General features: G+C 35.6%; 1 protein-coding gene across 3 annotated transcripts in view; it reads right to left on the minus strand.

The window, feature by feature from the left end:
• Nucleotides 1-20,456, minus strand: part of Eml4 (EMAP like 4) — a 141,258-nt gene that overhangs the window by 9,677 nt on the left and 111,125 nt on the right. For all 3 annotated transcript variants that reach the window (XM_047522990.1, XM_047522991.1, XM_047522989.1), the window contains 5 exons: nucleotides 20,324-20,449; nucleotides 20,111-20,242; nucleotides 19,357-19,424; nucleotides 10,493-10,581; nucleotides 9,048-9,145 (listed from right to left, as the gene is read on the minus strand). In XM_047522990.1, coding sequence (XP_047378946.1) covers nucleotides 9,048-9,145; nucleotides 10,493-10,581; nucleotides 19,357-19,424; nucleotides 20,111-20,242; nucleotides 20,324-20,449 — 513 coding nt within the window. The remainder of the gene's footprint in view (nucleotides 1-9,047; nucleotides 9,146-10,492; nucleotides 10,582-19,356; nucleotides 19,425-20,110; nucleotides 20,243-20,323; nucleotides 20,450-20,456) is intronic.

Genomic DNA, 20,456 nt, shown 5'->3' on the forward strand with positions numbered 1-20,456 from the left:
AATAATTACAAATGCAGGAGCCAAAGAACAGTACCCTGGAGGAAAAGCATCAGAAATACTTAAGTTAATTTTTGTCAGCTGTATGGAGGATTGTTATTTAAATCAGTGGTCTGCAGGTGATTTAAAATTACCTGGTGGGGAGATAAAAACCAACATCACCAACACCCCTTCCCCCAAACAACAATGAGGTCTAGATTTACTGATCCAACTCCTCTCTGAGTAAGCCTCTCAGTGTCTCCGTGCCATGTAGAGCTGCTCTGTCCAATGAAATCTGCAGTGATGACAGTGTTCTCTGTGTGGTCCAATGCACTAGCAACCTGTGGTTTCTAAGCACCTGAAATGTGGCTAGTGTTTCCAGGAACTGAACTACACTTAATGTTATGAACCTAAAAGTTGTGGCTGGTAATTGCCATATTGGACAATGCAAGTAAAACACAGTCCATTCTTTCTCTGCTTGATCTGAATTATTATTATTTAGTAAATTTCTAGAAAAAAATAGGTCTGTTTTTTGAATGTTTCTGTTGCATTAGTCTGTCCTATTCTTAATTAACTGTCATAGTTTTGTAGCATGTGGAAAATTTCAGATGAACTTTAGAACTATTTTTTTATCAGGCCCATAAATATCATGTTGAAAATTTAAAGAAGATTGCATCACACTGGAGAACAGTTTGTAGAGAACAAATCTTTATCAAATGTTTTCATCTAGAAACATGCTATGGGTCTATCCTTTCAGTTCTTAGTTTATGTCTTTTAGTTTCCTTTGCTTTTGTTGCTAAGTTTATTCTCAAAGCTTCTACAGTTTTCACTGCTATTGTGAATGAAATTTTTCCATCACATTTTTAAATATACTTTGACTGGCTTCAGGGAAAATAGACCTTCATATAGTGATGAGTACAGACTGACAGTTGCCTATCCAAAACTCACTGTCTCCTTTTCTTGGGTGCCCTGCTAAAACACTATTTCCCAACCTCCTCTGCAGTTATGGGTAGAAGAAATCATTTGAGTGTGGCTTCCAGAAAACCTTTAAGAGAACTGAACTACAAAAAGTAGGTGAACAGTGTTCAGTTCTTTGTTCCTTGCTCTAAACCTTTTCCACTTGGAACTATGCTGCAATGGCTGGAGTTGTGATAGCACTTTATGATGTTGAAGATGAAAGCAACACGCTAAAGAGATAAAGTAGAAGGAAAGAAGGATTCTGAATTCCTGATAATATCTCTTCTTTTTTTATGTGGTGCTGTGGAACCAACCTAGGGCCTTGCACATGCTAGGTAAGTGCTCTACCAATGAGCTACAACCCCAGCCCCTGATGACCTGTTTTTTTTTTTTTTTAAACAATTTATTTATTTTTTACAGAGTGCATTTACAGACAAATGGGGTACATCATTTCGCTTCTATGGTTGTGCATGATGTAGATTCACACCATTCATGTGATCATACATGTACATAGGGTAATGAAATATGTCTCAGTCCACCATTTTTCACACCCCCTCATTTCCTTCTACATAATCTAAAGTTCCTCCATTCTTCTCTCACTCCCCTGCCCCTCTCCCCCATTATATATCATCATCCACTTATCAGGGAAAACATTCGGCCTTTGGTTTTTTGGGATTGGCTTATTTCACTTAGCATGATATTCTCCAGTCCCATCCATTTCTCTGCAAATGCCATAATATTGACCTGTTTTAAATGAGATCATATCCCGAATTTAAGTCACTAGATGCTGTGTAAAACTCTTGTTACAGTAATATTGAATTCTGCTATCTTACTGAAATCCTGCATTAGTTTTATGGTTTATTTTCTTGGAGATTTCTGTATAGATAGTTACAAGGTCTTAAATCTTTTTTTTTTTTTTGACATGTATTTCCAGTTACCAAAATCCTGACCAAAAAAAAAAAAAAAAAAAAAAAAAAAAAACCTCACTTTCACCAGCACGTCTTGTAATGCTTCTTAGTATATTATTGCAACTTCATATACTTTATCTTCTGGGCTAAGGTCTTTGAGTAACAATGTTAAAAGGTACATAAGAATCAATCAAATGATTGTTAGTGTTTGGGTACAGAATAAATATTTTTTGTTTGTTTTTTTGGTACTGGGGATTGAACCAAGGAACACTTAACTACTGAACTACATCCCCAGTCCCTTTTCAAATTTTTTTTTTTTTTTTGAAACAAGGTCTTGCTAGGCTGTTGAGGCTGGCTTTGAATTTGTGATCCTCCTGCCTCAACCTCGTAAATCGCTGGGATTACAGGCACACACCACCTTTCCTGGCCAGAATAAATCTGAATTCTACTATAAACAGAATAGAAACTACAGATCAATCAGGACACAAAATCTTTCAAGAAAAATATTCAACTAACCACAATCATGAAACTAATTTTGAACGTCAATAATGTTAAATGCTGAAAAACACCCCTAGGTATAGTGCAGGGCTCATCTACTTATTAAAAAAAATGCTTAAAGGCTGAGTGCCATGGCTCATTCCTATAATCCCAACCACTTTGGAGGCTCACAAGTTTGAGGCCAGCCTCAGCAGAAAGGGTGGGGGTTTGGAGATGTAGCTCAGTGGTAAAGCATTCCAGAGTTCAACACCTTGTATTTACTGAGTATATACATTATCACATCTAAATCTCACATCAACCTTAATATGGATGCTTACCCAGTAAGTAAAGTTTAGGAGGCACAGAAAAATTGTCAATTTTCTGAAGTCACATAACAAAGAATTGGTAGAGCCAGGGTTCAAAGCCAGGTCAGAGGATTCTGGGGTAAGATAAGCATGGCATTTCAGTCTTTTATTCATTTCTGTTACACTAAAGACAAAGTAATGTAAAAGTGCCATTTTAAGAAAAGGAGTTCATAAGTAAGCCAGACCCTTTTCACACATTTTCAAAACAGTACAAGAAAAGCCAAGGTAAAGAAACACATTGTGAATCAGGTGCAGTGGTGCATGCCTATAATGCCAGGGGCCCCGGAGGATGCAGCAGGAGGACTCCAAGTTCAAAGCCAGCCTCAACAACTTAGTGAGACCCTGTCTCTAAATAAAATATGAAAAAGGTCTGGGGCTGTAGCTCAGTGGCTGAGCATCCCTGGGTTCAATCCCCAGTACCAAAGTGGGAGGGGGGAGAAATACATGGTGCTGAAATAAAAGCAAAAAAACTTCCTAACGTTGGTGCTGGAAGGGATTAGAAATAACCTGCCAATAGTCTTTAAGTTCTTCTTAGTCATAAAACTCTTCTGTCATATTAAATCTTACCAGAGAAGCCCAATATTATGTAAAACAAAATCAGAATCATTCTAGCTCAGTCTACCCTTGCCCAAATCCTTCTGAATCTGAATCTTTTTTATAGCAGCAATTATAAAATCAAACTGCTTTCAAAGTATCTAATATAATTATCCGTGTATGAATCCCACAGTTCATAATCAAACCATTTTTCTATTATATTTCCTAAATACCTAAATCATGGGAAGAAGCAGAAAAAAAAAAGGTTGGAGCCAGGTCTGGTAGTGCACATCTCTAATCCCAGTTTCTCAGGAAGCTCAGGCAAAAGGACTGTAGGTTTGAGCCCAGCATCTAAGCTAGACCCTGTCTCAAAATAAAATTAAACGGACTGGGGATGTGGCTCAGTGGTAGAGTGCTTGCCTAGCATGCATGAGGTCCTGGGTTTGATCCTCAGCACTGCAAAATAAAAAAAACAGAAAATAAAGACTGGAGTTGAGTTCTCAATTAGATGACTGAATTGAAAAGCATTAAGTGCTTCAGACTAGGTCAAGCAGGTCTGGTGTGCATACTGGAGGGGACCTGGAGAGGCTAAGGGCATCAGGAAGACAAATGCTACCAGGCAGTCAGGTCACAGAAGGGTAAATGAAAGGTGGAATGGTCACAGATCAGCAGGGCAGATGACTCTCCTCTACCTCTCTTCCCCTCATCCCCTCAGCTGACCTGGAGTGCTCTGGTTAAGGAAGAGCCAGATGATTCCTGGGAGATCACTGGGTCTGAGGTGGACCATGACCAGTGATTTTGTAGTAAATTTGAGTTTCTGAAGCAGCATCCTTTGGTACCTAAAAGCAAGTACTAAGGAGCCTGAGCAAAAAAATAATGCTCATTCACTCTTCTTAATACAGATGACTGAGGCTGGCTCATGTGAGAACTAATCTAGAGAAGCAAATACTGGGCAGTGCTCATCATCTGGCTTTACTGCTTTAACAGCTAATGAGATTTACTGCTGTTTTACAAGCAGTGCCTTCAGGCTGTGTTCCAGTGACACAGTGAGTGATGAGTCTGAACAACAGGCTGACAGAGGATGCTAGAGTCCAGGGTGGAGAAGTCAGTCCTCTTGTTGGTGACTGGGCAATCTGCATAAACAAAAGAAACAAAAGGCAAAAAAGCATCTTACCTTCCCTCTGTACTACTTCAAAGTTAAGAAATTCTTTTGAGAGTTAGAATACTGTTCTTTTGGATTATACCTACTTTTGCTTTATTTTTGAAATGATAAAGACTGTGCATCATTAAAACTAAATATAAGGGCTAGAAATAGGAGAGAAAAGAGAAATGACAGGGAATGTGAAAAAAGATTAAGCCAAAAGTGCTCTTGGCCAGGTTCTTCTAGCATATGCATGCCAAGTTTTTCCAGGGTTCTAAGGTTTGATGAGAGACACAACCAAATTTTAATCTAGTCCTAATCCTTTTGTGAGACTAGTTTATTAATGTACTTATACTGTGAGGACTGAGATTGGCTTGATCAGAAGGTGTAGAAAACAAAGGATTGTGATATGCGAACTTTTGGTTCAGTTGCCTCAATCTTCTTGTATGATAAGTTTTTGTATTCTAAATGTACATATTGTTGTCTTTCTGAGATCAGACTTAACATTTTATTTTATTTTTTTGTGTGGTGATGGAGACTGAACTCAGGGTGCTCTACACCCCTGGCCCCTTTCATTTTTTATTTTGAGACGGTCTTGCTAAGTTGACTATGTAGATCACAAACTTGCAATCCTCCCGCCTCAGCTTCCTGAATTACTGGGATATGTGTGCCATCATGAATTTATAGTTTATACATTTTTTTAAACATTAAAATTTTAAGCAGATAAGGATAAACTTCAGAAAAATTATGAAAGATATTTAGGGTCAGTAAAATAATGGAAATCAGGGCCAGAGATATATAGCTCAGTGGCAAAGCAGTTGCCTGGCATACGCAAGGACCTGAGTTCCATCCCCAGTGCTAGAGGGGGAAAAGGGAAAGGGAGGAGATTGGTTTTAATGAATAAAAGAGCAGATTTTTTTTTTCATTTATGGAAATTACAGTGGATATCCCCCAGGAGCCTCTGAGAGTTAGATTTTGGAATTAAGATAAAGCAGAAAGAGGCAAAGAAGTATGGGTCATAATGATTCCAAGGTTGACAAACCTAGAGTATAAGCTAACTACAGTTATGAATCTATCCAAAGAAAGTGTTATTCAGATGGCACTGGCAGGAGGGTAGTAAGCAAAGAAAAGGAGTTACCTATGTCCAGGGTAGAGAGATGTAAATCAAAACCAGTTCTAGTGGCAGTGAGTATCTACTATGGATGTAGGTACTGGATCTGCTCACCCCATTATACTCCAGTTGCACAAGTACATCCCCATAGAAGGAATGTGCTGGCTGGAGGATGCTCATGTTCTATCCCTTTGGCATTCATATATCTCACTTTAAAATTTAAAATAAATTAGCTTTCTGATTATAAGTTGGTTTCCTGACGCTTACAGAGAGAGAGGGAACTTATTTGCCCAGAGGAAACAAGAATCTGATGATATTTTATAAATCAGCTTTGGAGAAGATGGTTGATCTAAGTTCATCTCTTTAAAATTAATCTTGTCTTGTTTTTGAACTTAAGTTTGAGAACAAGCCCCTGGCCTGCACTGATGTTGTCAATCACTGGGGAACCATGCATCCGCCTGCTGCTTTTTACCAAGTAGTGCTCCTTCACATCCTTGTGTACCAGTCATTTCAATTGACACTTCTGTAAAAAGTGATACCATGAGGAGGTACAGATTTCAAATGCTTATAACTGGTGATAATTTATTACAGGGACATTTCCTAAAATTGCAAGTCCGGTATGCTTTTCCAGCTATAAGAGTCACTTGAAAGTTGACTAGCAACAGGAAATTATTGGAAATAAAATTCGAAAACAGCATTTGTATTTGGAATTCTGAGTGCAGTTACAGTTGTCAATTTTTAAAGAAAGACCTAATATTCGTAACAGTGTTATAAAGTAGGAACTAAGATAATCTCTAATTTTAAGATAATAAAATTAAGATGTAGAGAAGTTAACTAACTTGCCTAAAGTTGCAAGTCAGGCAGAACCAATGTTAATACTGTTTTGTTTGTCCTATATAATAGCAGACAACAAAAGAGATGAAAGTAAAAGCATTTAACAGATGAAAATAAGACTAGCTGGTGGAAGGAGATAGCAAAGAGAAATGATAGCTGGAAGGAAAGCACAAGAAGAAAATAATTAAGAGGGCTGGGGCTCAGTGGTAAAGCCCTTGCTTAGAATGCACAAGGTCCTGGGTTTGATGCTTAGCTCTGCAAAAAAAATAAAATGGGCTCATTATGTCATTTAAAGGAAAAAAAAAATATATATATATATATATATAACTAGAAAAGCAGAATAGTTGAGCCTTTCATTATAGCCTCAAACAGTACTATAAACTAATAGTTCCTACAAGTATCTCAATATACTTTCAAATACTCGTTAAGGATAAAGATGCCTAATTAGAGTAGGAAAAATTGCATGCAACTGATCAACTTGCCTTAACATTTTCAAGGTCATTCTGATTATTCCGTGTTACACATTGCTCCATTTCTTTTCTGGATCAGTTGTACTTTATTGTGTGTGTGTATAAACCTGAGGATTATCATATACTGGATATATAAATGGTTTAAAATGGGCTGGTTTTAGCACATGATATAACATCTATAAAACAAACAAACAAGTCTTTCTTCCTCAAATAGTAAGTGGCCTAACCAGGTGGGATGACGCAGGCCTGTAATCCCAGCTACTCAGGAGGCTGAGGCAAGTGAACCCCAAGTTCAAGGTCAACCTGGGCAAAGAGAGACCCTGTCTCAAAATACAAATAAAAAGGGGCTGAGAATGTAGCTCAGTAGAACAACCCTGGGTTTAATCCCCAGTAACACACACACACACAAAAGGTAAAGTGAATGGCCTGGTTTTTGCTTATACAATTTGAGTACCCTTAATCTGAAATGCTCCAAAATCCAAAACTTGAGTGTCCATGGGATACCAAAAGTGTAAAATTCCACATTTGACTCCAAGTGACAGGTGGTTCAGAATACAAGCACATTAAAAATATTGTAGAAAATTACAACCAGGCACTGTGTATACTTTATATATGCAACAGAAAGGAGAATTTAAGATTTCTAGTCCCATCCCCAAGATAATTTTCCTACAAATATGCAAATATTCCAAAATCCAGAAATCTCTGAAATCTGAAATACTTCTGATCCCAAGTATTTTAGATAAGGAATACTCAAACTACATAGTAAGCAAACTAAATTTCAGATCCATACTGAAGTTTATTTTGCTTAATAAGGTATCTTTCTGAGGACAATTCTTTTGATTATTTATTTCCTCAAGAGCATTTAAAATATCTGTGCCAGTAATCTACCTAGTGATTTGCTAATCCTAAAATTAAATTTACAACATACATACCAAGATACTTCATTTTCTACAAAAATATGGTTAATATATATTGGGCACTTAAATGACAAACACTGTCCCAAGTACTTCATATGTATTTAACTAGTCTTATCCTCACTCTATGAGTGACAAAACTAAAGAAGAAAGTTTAAATAGCCTGCCCAAGGTCATAATAGCTTGTGCTAATGCAAGAATTCAAATCCAGGTAATATGATCCAGCCTGTGTACTAACCACTATGCTTTCCTGGCCACCTTTCTCATCTAGGGACCTGAACCCAAGGTCGTGTACAAGCTAGACAAGCACTTTACTGCTGAGCTACACCCCTAGTCTCAGCCATACTTCTTGAGGATAAAAATCTTGAACATATTCCTAGCACCTAGATCATTTCTCTAATTAGCAGAGTTCCAGTCATACAGTAAGTACTCAACCTGGTTTGCAGAATTTAATCTAAATGTTTTCCCTGTAATGATAACCTAACAAATCACAGGAAACATGCTTTTATTAACCTTTTGTTTTTCTTCTTTTTTGTAGTAGGGGTTGAATCCAGTGGAGCTTTATCGCCAAGCTACATCCCAATTCTTTTAAGAATTTTTTATTTGAGACAGGATCTTGCTAAGTTGCCAAGACTGGCCTCAAACTTTCAATCCTCCTGATCCAATCTTCCAAATCACTGGGATTACAGGCATATACCATTGCGCCTGGCTTAAGTTAACTCTTAAGTGCATAGATTCCCAAGTAAATTATTTTGTTTTCAGTGGCAAAAGAGGTGATACAGGACACTGAGAGTGGCAGGGATAGATGGACACAGGACACTGAGATGACCTTTTATTTCTCACTGACTCTATCTTTAAAAATGTTACCCTAAGAGCTTCTCATAGAAATAGGTTTAAGAAACTGCCTTAAAACTAGTTTGGGAGAGACAAATATTAAACTCCCATCAAAAGAAGTCTTGTTGGATGCAGTGGTGCACACCTGTAATCCTAGAGGCTGGGGAGGCTGAGGCAGGAGGATTGCAAGTTCCAGAGTCAGCCTCAGCAAAAGTGAGGTGCTAAGCAACTGAGACCCTGTCTCTAAATAAAATACAAAATAGAGCTGGGGATGTGGCTCAGTGGTTGAGTGCCCCTGAGTTCAATCCCTGGTAAACACCTGCCCCTGCCAAAAGAAGTCTTTCTAGAGTACACAGGAAAGTATAATATTTTGTCAGATAATCTCAAGTTTTCAAAAATAGAGATTAAAGTTTAAAGCAGCTAATAATAGAAAATATGTACATCAATGTAAATATTTAATTCTCTTAACAAAAGTAAAAATTTCTCAATAATTTTACAACTTAACTTATTTTACTTTACTACTTACAGTGCACTTTCCATATCTGCTATATTTTCTTCCATTTTCGGAGACTACATAGAGGTAAATAAAGTTGTCATGAGATCCTACGGCCAGGAGGGTACCATCTAGAATGAAACAGGAAAAAAGTACTAACTAGAGAAATAAGGTGATAAACTGATCATTACTTTACTGGACTATACTAAACCATACCTTATAAATGTTGTCAAATTTCATCAATTTAACTGTTATTTGGCATTTGATGGACAAATCTTATCACTTAGCATGCTTGAAAAACAAGTGGTAACAGAGTCCAACAAAGAGAGATGCTCACAGGTAACGAACTCTATCTTCCTGTCTCCTTTTAGTTAGCTAAAAACTGGTCTCAGAAAGGTTACTCTGCCTTTATGAGTAGAAGTATATACAGTGTTCATATGGCAAGCTAGTTCAGCAAGCACAAATGATCGAATTATAGGGTAGGATCTCTTGAGAAGGGACCACGTTCTTTTTTTTAAATGGTCTCCTCTACTGTAACTACCATAGGCACAGATAAATAAAAACTACCATAGGCACAGATCAAAAAAATCTGATCTTTGGATCTGTGATTATTTGTTACTGCAGCATTAAAAACAAACTAACAAAAACAAAACAAGAAAAACTTTGCTGCTTCAAGATGACTCTTTCTAGGTTTATAGCTTGGAACACATGCTTTGTGCGATTGAGAGGATAGTATTCTGTGCAATTTTTTTTTTTTTTAACAAACAACTGAGAACCAATTAAAATTATCTTGATTCAACAACTAATAGAATATATTTTCAAGTATAAGAACATGTCAGACTAATTAGGGAAGAATGATGTGAATCAAAATCACATCAATAGCAGGAAAAGATAATCTTATTGTGGAAACATAATTAACATTTAAATAAGTACAAAGAATCACTCAAAGCTAAGTAAAGTTATCAAACTCTTACAATGAATTGGTATTTTACCTAAACCAATCATGACTATGCAACCAGTAATAACATAGCTAGATTTTAAAGGACTTGAAAGATTTATGCTTGTGTATTTTGAATATTACTATAATTTCTTTTATACTCTCATATACAAAGATAAGATTGCTAACTTGATGTAATACTCAGCCTAATACCACTTCAAAATTCTAAGTATTAGTTACAAAAAAAAAAAAAAAAAAAAAGAATCTGATTGCACTTCATTCTGTTTTCAATTGCAAATGCAGTTGTTAACAGTTCATTTTTCAATTTGTGTTTGCTTGATGATTTAGAATGTTTAACTTTAGCAGTTCTTTTGCAGTTTCCAGAAGTGGAATTTAATTTGATGTTGGGGAAACATATTTAATATTTAATAACTCTAGAAAATAGGAAAAATAAATGGAGTCAGCTTAATCAGAAGTAAAAATATGCAATTACAGTGAAAGGCTGTGAATACCAGGATGGGGATGGAATACATTTACCTACCTACTGAGTAGCGCATCACAGAGAGCTGTTCATTTCCATCAGTGTGGATAGAAACTAGATCTCTGGTTTCTGCATCCAGAACAAACCACCTGTTAAAAAGTAAAAAAAAAAAAAAAAAAAAAAAAAAATTTAGATATTAGCATTTATAGAAATAAATGGTTCCTGGCCTGTTCTCTACTTTTAAAAAATTTCAATAAAAATCTTTAAGTGTGACACATTTCTTCTACTGAAGAATGAACTTACTTTGTAAAATGATGCTAGAAAAGGAATAAATGTCTAGTTATATTCTCATTGTTAGTAGATACTTACTGAATGCCAACAGTGTCTCTGCTAGGCATTATTTAAACAGAAAATAAGAAGATAGGGTCAGTGTTCTTGAAGAATATACTAGAGTTGGGGAAAAGAAAATGAGCCAATTGACAGTGGTAGAAGCGCTTGCCTGGCACGTTTGAGGCACTGGATTTGATCCTCAGCACCACATAAAAATGAATAAAATAAGGGTATTATGTTCATCTACAAAAAAAAAATTAAAAAGAAAATGAGCCAACTGAAGTAGAGAATGATTAGAGAGTGATGTCACTGAGGAACTCAAAGGAGGAAAATGAATGACAGCAGACACAGAAAAACCTTTAGAGAACATGTAGGATATAGGCTGAGTTTAACAGTGAGGAAGTACAGGCAATTTAGGTAGAAGGGAGGGACCAGGGACACCATGAAGGTGGGAAGAAACAACCAGTACTCTACCTCCCCAATACCTTCAACATCTGCACACAGAAGCTCTAAATTCTTTGATAGCTTTTCATTAACATTTATAAGAAAAGTCAAAATGCAAATGCCTCTTGAGAGGCAACAATGACTTAAATGCAACCACATTATAAATGACTACTGTCAAGATATTTTTCTAAAAGCACTTGAAGGAAGGAATTAGAAGAGACTATCAAGACATGGGTATAAAGCAAAGATGGGAACAAAGGACAACTAAGGCAAAATAAGTGAGAAGAGGGTTACAGGTTACAGACGGCAGGCCTAGTTGTTTGGAATTTTAAGTCATAGTAGGCACTAAATATCTGCAGAATGAATAAATGAATAAATAAATTTAAAATAAATCTTGATTGTGACAAAAGCCAAGTTTTGGCAAGAGGTATTTTAACAGTAATGCAGCCTGAGGTGAGAAATAGTTGGAGATAATGGGACAAGATCAGAAAACTAACATAACCACATGACCTCAGAACAACAATATCAAGTTGTTTTTAATTATTCAGAAGGAAAATTATCACCACTAAAATCAATAAAAGGAAGCACAGTGATGGATTCTAAAGCATTATAACCAATATCTGAAAAAAATAATTTCTTCTTCATTTATTTTTGCAGTTCTAGGGAATAGAACCTAGAGTCTCATAAATGCTAGGCAAATGCTCTACCACTGAGCTATGTTCCCTTAAAGGATTTATTTAGAAGGGAGAAAAGGGCTTGTAATAATTAAAAATGAACAGTTGGGCATGGTGACTCAAGCCTGTAATAGTAATGACTTGGGGAGTTGAGGTAGGAGGATGACAAGTTTGAGGTCAGCCTTGGTGACTTAGTGAGACCCTATCTCAAAATAAAGGGCTGGGGATGTAGCTTGGTGTTAAAATGCCCCTGGATTCAATCCCCAGCACCAAAACATTTTAAAACTACAAATTAAAATTTAAAATACAAAAACAACAACAACAAAAACTTAGTGATAGTGTTTAACATGATTTAATGTATTCTAGGGAGAAGATGAAAAACTACATGATCCCCCTTTTTTTTGGTACTGGGCACTGAACTCAGGGGCACTTTACCAATGGGTAACATTTCTAGCCCTTTGTTTCAAAATTTTTTATTTTGAGAGAAGGTCTAGCTAAGTTGTTTAAAGTATACAACTTCCATATGGAGCCCCAGCAATAGTTTTAGGAGTTCCTACCCTTTTCATTGCATGGGCTCTGATCTGCCTTCAGAAAAGACTTCTGGGCTTGAGACCACTGTCCCTAATAAAATAAAAAATTTGGAGCAAAGGAGATTTTTTTCCCCTTTTTTTATATTAGGAATTGAACCCAGGGGTACTTTACCACTGAGCTATATCTCCAGCCCTTTTTATTTTTTTGAGACAGGTCTTGTGAAAGTGCTGAGGTTAGCCTTGAACTTGTAGTCCTCCTGTCTCAGATTCCCAAGTTGCTGATATCATAGGTGTGTGCCAGGGCACCCAGCTGCAAAGATAATTTTCTACAAATTAATAAGCAAATGAGTTGTTACTATGTTTAACTGTATTCTTATTCTACAGTATATAAATTAGAATGAAGCTTTTGCTTGAGGACAATCTGCAGTCACTTCAGGCTCTGTATGGCCTAAAGGACTAATATGTGTTACCTTTCTAAATGTAATTGCTGAATATCAGAGATGGGAAATCTTTGGACATATAGTTACATTAATTTGACTTATAAGCCAAAAGGTAGTAACATCATTTATCCTTTTTAAATATATACTCAGGATTGAACCCAGAACATAATGAATGTTAGGCAAATGCTCTACCACTGGGCTTTTAACCCCAGCCCCTCTTGGTGACTTTAAAAAAAATATATATTGATTTCTTTAGTGGCAAAAAGTTGGAAAGTACCTTAAAGTTCCTAAATGAATATTTATTTTTATAATGTGAAATTACAAAAATATATATCCATCAGAATATATTAAGAGTGTCTTCTGGGTGGTAGGTTTGTAATTTTCCCCTTCTGCTTCTTAATGATCTTCCACTTATGAAAGTAGAAATGGGGACTTTATAACTGGGAAAGCAAACACTCAAAAGCAGGGAAGAAAAGCCCAACTCAAGTCTTTTAATTTATAATAAGGAACTGAGCTGGGCACAATGGCACATGCCTGAAATCCCAGCAATTTGGGAGGTAAGGCCAGTCTCAGCAATTTAGTGAGACCCTATCTTTAAAAAAAAAAAAGAACTGGGGATGTAGCTCAGGAAAAGCACCCCTGGATTCAATTCATAGTACCCAAAACAAAACAGACAATAACAAAAAACACCAAAAAACTGAAATCCTGTGATATCAAAACACCTGATTAGTTATCAACCAACTAGTTAGTGACAGAACCAAGCTAATTTTTCTTGCCTTAAGTTCTTCATTATATCACACCAGGGAGGGATGTAATCCTGTGGAAAAGGTTCTCTCTCTGTTTCCAACAACACTAACATTTAGGGATCCTGAGAACAAAGACCAGCTACAGAGTATGGAGTTTATAACTGAGGAGACAGAATGAATTCATAAAGTGGTAAACAGTTCAAAATAACATGGATGGTAAGTAATAGGATAATGGAAGTTTCAAAACGGGTTAACAATGAGGATGTGGGTGGAATGATTTTATCAAATGTGTCAGGAATAAGTGGACAGAAATGAATGGATTGGAGTAGATAAGAAACTATAAAACAGGATGGAAAGATTATGAAGGGTAACTTAACCATTCTAGTTGAAGTGTTAAGGAAAAGATCTTCAATAAACTTTAAAGGTCAGGCTATGCACTATTTCATAGTGCATAGTGCATATTTCATCTTTAAAGATGCCTTTAGAGATGTTCTAGTCCTGTCAGTCTCTCATGTTCAGAGTGTCCTACATTTTCTTAATCCATTCCTACTGGTTAATAAAAGCTCCTGTTTTCCTTGCCTCTGCAGGATCTAGTCCTCCTTCAATACCAGGTCCAGTCTATCTCTTCTGTGAAGTTTTCTGTCTGCTCAGGCTCACAGTAGTTTCTGTTGCTCTCTTGGAGTGCCTGTTTAACTAAGTAATAAGAAACTACTAATATGAAATGTGTCTTGTCTCTTTTATGTAGTATTTAATTAAGTTATAATATACTGGTTATAAACTACTGAGCAAGGACCATTTCTACGTATTTCTTTGTGACACTCACTGAATCATCTATGGTGCTTTAAAGTATAAGTGCCCCATAAACATTTGAAATTGTAGTTTGAACAAGGCAGAACCCAGAGATTCATACTAATGGCGTTCAAAGACACTGTGCACCCTGAGAAATGAACTCAGGAGTACACAGACCAAGGAAATTATATCAAATTATATAGGGAAAACTCATTTTATAATTTTTTTTCTAATTAGTTTTCTCTTTTAATTATGTCAAAGTTTTAGGTATTACTAATGTATTTTTGACATCTCACTTTTGAACAGAAGGGACATTTCTTAGGCTCAGAACTTTCATAGCTGGAATTTGGTAACAGTATTTGAGCTCCATCACTGGTTTGCCAAGATTGCAGCTGCCACCATCACTGAAGTATCTCCAGCAGTCGGATTCTATGATTCCACATTAAAGACTAAGTTAACTTCTTTATCTACCTCCTTGCCAGGCTCATTTTCCTAGCTTGTTCTCTTGTCAAAGCTATCACTGCAGACCAGAAACTTTAGGCCTCTGAAGTTACCTGTTTCTCTCAGTATGTCCACTCTTCTTTCCATCTTGATATTTTCATTCCTATATGTTACAAATAGTATGTTCAACTAATTTTCAACTGGGTGCCAACATCAGAGTACTGTTAACAACTGGATAGCCACATAAGAAAGTTGGACACTACCTCATACCATACACAAAGATTAACTCAAGCTGAAATCAGAGGCCTAAAGTAAGAGTTGAAATTATAAAATTTGTTACAATATATAGGAATAAACCTCTATAACCAAGTGAGAAGAGAAAGAATAAAGTGACTGGACTACATAAAAATTAAAAACTTCTAGGCTGCTAAGAATAAGAATGCAAAAAGGCAATCCTAAGAATGAAAAAAAGTATTTGCAAATCATACATCTGATAAGGGGCTGTATTTAGAACACATAAATAACTCTTACAATTTTAAGATGGGGCAATATCTGAACATACCTTTCTCTAAAAAAATGATACATGAGTGGACCAATAAGTACATGAAATGATGCTGATGCTCAGTATCTTTAGTCATCATAAAAATGCGCATGAAAACCATAATGAAAAACTACTTCACATTCACTTGGTTGGGTATAATCAAAATACAGATAATATAAGACACTTGGAGATGTGTAGAAACTGGAATGCTCACACAATACTGGTGGGACTGCAAATTAGTATAGCTGCTGAGAAAGGGTTTGATAGTTCTTTAAAATGTTAAACATAAAGAGTTATTGCTAAATCAAACATTACCCTATGTAAATTTATGATTACACAAATGGTATGCCTTTATGCCATGTACAAATAGAGAAACAACATGTATCCCATTTGTGTACAATAATAAAAAAAAAAGTTATTGCATGATTCATTTATGCGAAAATTGTATATTAATTTTTTAAATAATTTTAAAAACTTTTAAAATTGTCAATGGACCTTTATTTTATTCATTTATTTTTATTTTTATGTGATGCTTAGGATCAAACCCAGTGCCTCACACATGCCAGGTAAGCATTCACCACTGAGCTACAACCTCAGTCCCGTATATTAATGTTTATAGCAGTATTATTCATAGTAACCACAAAGTGGAAACCCAAACGTCCATCAACTGATGAAGGCAGTATATTTGTACAATGAATGATTTGGTCTTAAAAAGTAATACAATACTTAAACATGCTGTACATGAAGTGATCAACATGGATGAACCTTGAAAACATTAAGCTGAATGAAAGAAGTTAGTCACAAAAGCCCACGTTGTATGATTCCATTAGTATGATATGTGCAGAATATGCAAACTTATAGAAACAATGCAGATCAGACGCCTAGGACAGAGGTAAGTGGGGTCAAGAGGAATGACTGCTAATGGGTACAAGATTTCTTTCTGGATTAATGAAAATGTTCTGAAATTAGACTGCACAACTCTATGAGCTGAACTAAAAACTACTGAATTATATTCTGTTAAGTTGGTGAATTTTATAGTATGGCTATATCTCAATAAAATTGTTAAAAAGAATCGTTCCTATGTGAGCATTAGCATGTTGAGGAAGTCCTATGGCCACCTATTTTTCATTTTCCCTTAAAAATGACATAATACTTTCTCTTAGAAATGGTAATTATATTTATCACTGTGGCAATTTATTCATGCTTGTGCCTACTCTTAGGTTACATGAAGTAGAAGATATCTAGACAAGAAGGTTTAAGACATCTTTAAATGTTCTACTAGTCACTTTTCTGGACTACGAGCAATTTGGATATATATTATACTCTATTTTAATAAAGTCTGACTTTTTTCAGGCTTAAAAGTTAGTGATAGGGCTGGAGTTGTAGCTCAGTGGTAGAGTGCATGCCTAGCATGCGTGAGGCACTGGGTTTGATCCTTAGCACCACATAAAAATAAATAAATATATAGTAAAAATAAAGGTTCATCCACAACTAAAAAATATACATATATTTCTTAAAAAGTTAGTGATAGTAATCTACATTAATGTATTTCCAGTTTTAGGACAGATATTCACATACCAAGTGAAAAATAAAAACAAATGAGAAAGCTCCCCACGAATCAGAAGAACTTAACCAGATGTGAAACCAAAGATAAGAATTAGGTACAGAATGGATACTGATAACTACATCTTCCCCAGATTCTAAACAGTCCCCAACTCCATATGGGACAGAACAGATGGACTGCCAGCACTACTCTATTAGTTATTATATCCCTCTCACTTATAAAGTGTTTTCTACTCACAACTCCAGGAGGAAACAACTAGCTTAACTTTAGCATAAGTCACTTAAATTGAGTGATTTAATTTAAAGTTTGTCAATTATTTCACAGCTACATAAATGTTAGAAAGTAATTTCATTCAGTTTTAATTAGACCAAATTTTAAAAATTGGGACTCTAAATGTATGCATACTTGAACACACACATATCTCTTCATCCAATCAAGCAATGGCTTCATGAATCAATGCTCTAGTATTATACTGTTTATTATTTAACTCCCTTATATATACAGTAAATACTTGTAAAATATGTCCGTTAATAATTTAACCACCAAATAAAAACTTTCCTTACAGTATTTCTAAACAGTGCTATGAACATAAATAAAAACATCTCAAAGAACATTAGTTGAGCAGAGGTAAGTTTCGGAACCATGAAGAGCCAGAGCTCAGCTGCAAATGACTAAAACTCTCTGAGTCTCGGTTTCCTCTCTATCCTCAATGGCGATGTTAATAAACACTTTGTCACACTTCAATAAAGATTTAAAGTAAAATGTAAAATAATTTAGTACATGATCTGATACAAAGCAGATGACAGTTTTTTACTCTTATTTTGATGACTTTAGCATTTGTGGAATCTGTTCAGCCACTGAAAGGACAGATGTGAAGTGAACTCCTTTGTGGTTTTCTGAAATCAGATAATTGCTATAGTTTATGTGGTTTCTAATGTGCTTAAGACCAAATTTTGGTCAAAATAATCTTTTAAAATTAAATTCTGCAAAACAACCTATCATACGCCTATTTGGTCCAAGTCTAAATGCTTTAAAATCTGATAAAAGTCTATTACTGACATGAGTTTTGGGGGAAATTTGAAATAGAAAAGCCTTATATATTTGCAAATTATTACAATTCCTATACCAAACAGCTTAATTCTAAAATTCAGAGATTTCAGAAACACTCAAATAGCATCTCAATAACTTATCCAAAATAACTTATTTTTGCTTTACGGACCTGTTTTTCCATAATTCTAATAGAGTCTGCGGAACTGTACTTGAGAAGGAATTTGAATGTTTTCACTTTCTAGGTGTTAATTTGTATCCAAGAGTCAAAGGGGAAAAGTTGTTATTGAAAACCTTTTAGGGATGAGGTTGTGGCTTGGTGATGGAATACTTGCTTCACAGGTGTAAGGCACTGGGTTCAATCCTCAGCACCACATAAAAATAAATAAATAAAGGTATTGTGTCCACCTACAACTAGAAATATTAAAAAGAAAAACTTTTAAATGACTAAATTTATTTAGAAGTAAATCAAATAGTTGATTTCAAATATTTAAGTCAAATTAAAAAATGATATTTATATGAATGTACAATAGTTTCATCCATTAGAAATCAACATTTTACATTTTTAATGGGTTTTAAATTTTATGAAAATTGACATTTATTTTTTCCTCTGCCTCCTTAAAAAAGAAATTAAATTATTTGTAATTCTTAACTGCAGGACTATCTACAAACAGCAGCAGTAAGTAGGAGTTAGTTAAAAACATATAGATAATAAATATATATTATTTAATAATCCTGGAAAAGTATATACAATGTCTGCAAGAAGGCCATTAATGATTTCAGAAAATATACCTTCATTATGTATCTGTGTATAATTAAAAAAAGGCAGGATGGCAAAAGCTACAGCACAAACAATATAAAAAACTCGACTGGATTACATTAGCTTCAAATTCCTTTCCTGCACAAAAGATAATGAAAAGAGAAATTTCTGATATTTCTAATTTTAGAAAGGAGAATGGAGTCTGCTATCATCTTCTCAATGCAGCATATCCCTGACTACCCTGTTCATCATTTTGCAATCACACTCTCCATTCCTGTTATTTCCCCTCCCCCTCCCATGGCTCTTAACATTTTCTAACATAATTAGTTATAACGTTAATTTTTATTTTGCTTTGCTGAAAAACACTAAAATGTGGGCTTCACAGAGGTAGGAATTTTTGTTTTGCTCTTAATCCTGAATGCCTATAATAGCATGTAGCAAATGGTAGATAGGTGCTTAATAAAGAAGGCCTGAATGAGTATCCTATCAGATAAGAGCAATAAGCAGATTAGTGTGCAACTTAGGAGATCAGTTCTCCAGATCAGATCAAGAACATTCCTGAATAACAGTTTAAACATCCCACCATTTCAGATTACTCCGCTCACTTAAAGACCCTACCTGCCTGAGTGCGTTCCTATGGCCACCACTGTGCCACTTGGATGAAAATCTGCACAGTGTCCTGGTTCCTAGAAGAGAGACAGAAAGCTGTTGGGGAGTACATGAGAAGGTCTCCCTAGATCTATGACAGTGGAAAAAAATCCTTGAAAATAACTCATTTCATATTAACATGAAATTTTGATCAACTTTACTGTAGTCAATGTGAAATACCACATGGATATGAGAAGAAAAAAGAATTTCAAAGCACGAAGGGCAAGATATGCTGGCAGAATGGTAAGGGAAAAGGGCAACCAGCTTGTGGCTAGGTAGTGGAACATAAGGAATAGTAACATCTGTACAATTCTTCAGAGGCTGCAATTTGTTACACCATTTAGGCTAGAAAAGGTGGATATCTGGGTGGGGTAGGGAGAAAATACAGCAAGAGACTACTCAAAAAGAAGATGATAGAGCCTGTTAGTGAGCAGCACTTACTGAAACCAACTGCAACATCACCAGAGTATTCCATAATAATTTATGCTCCATAAACATGTGAAATCTTTAATAATTACTACTGAAATGGACAGAAAAACAGAGTTTTACTCTGCTAACTTGCTTCTTCTAAGGGGTTCATATATTTTACCTACACACTAAACACTTCCCTCTTACCCCTGCCCCTTTACTAAACCATAATGCTTGGTCTTTTTCCCTTAGGTGCTTCCAAATGCCAGTGTGAGGAGTTTCTGTGGGGAAACTAATCACATGTTGTTCCACTCACATCTACAAGCCTGGTCCATTCCAGCTTGTGTTCCACTGAGTTCCACATGCACACCTGCCTGTCCTGAGCACAGGTCAAGAGCAAATCTTTGAAGGGATGTGTAGCAAGACCCCAGAGTTCATCTGTATGACCCTGAAAATTAAAGACATCCATCATTATAAGAAAAGGGTATCATCAAAAATATGCAGTTAATCACTGACATTGTGAACTTACCTGTACTTCTATCTGGAAGCCATCATTAAATGTTCCCCGTAAAATAAAATTTCGTGATGTGCCTACTAAGAATTGATCTGCCTTTCCTTCTGCTACAGCTCTGATTGTGCCATACTGATCAGGAACCTATAAA

Source organism: Sciurus carolinensis, chromosome 13 (genome assembly GCF_902686445.1).
Source record: "Sciurus carolinensis chromosome 13, mSciCar1.2, whole genome shotgun sequence".
NCBI classification, from domain to species: Eukaryota; Metazoa; Chordata; class Mammalia; order Rodentia; family Sciuridae; genus Sciurus; species Sciurus carolinensis.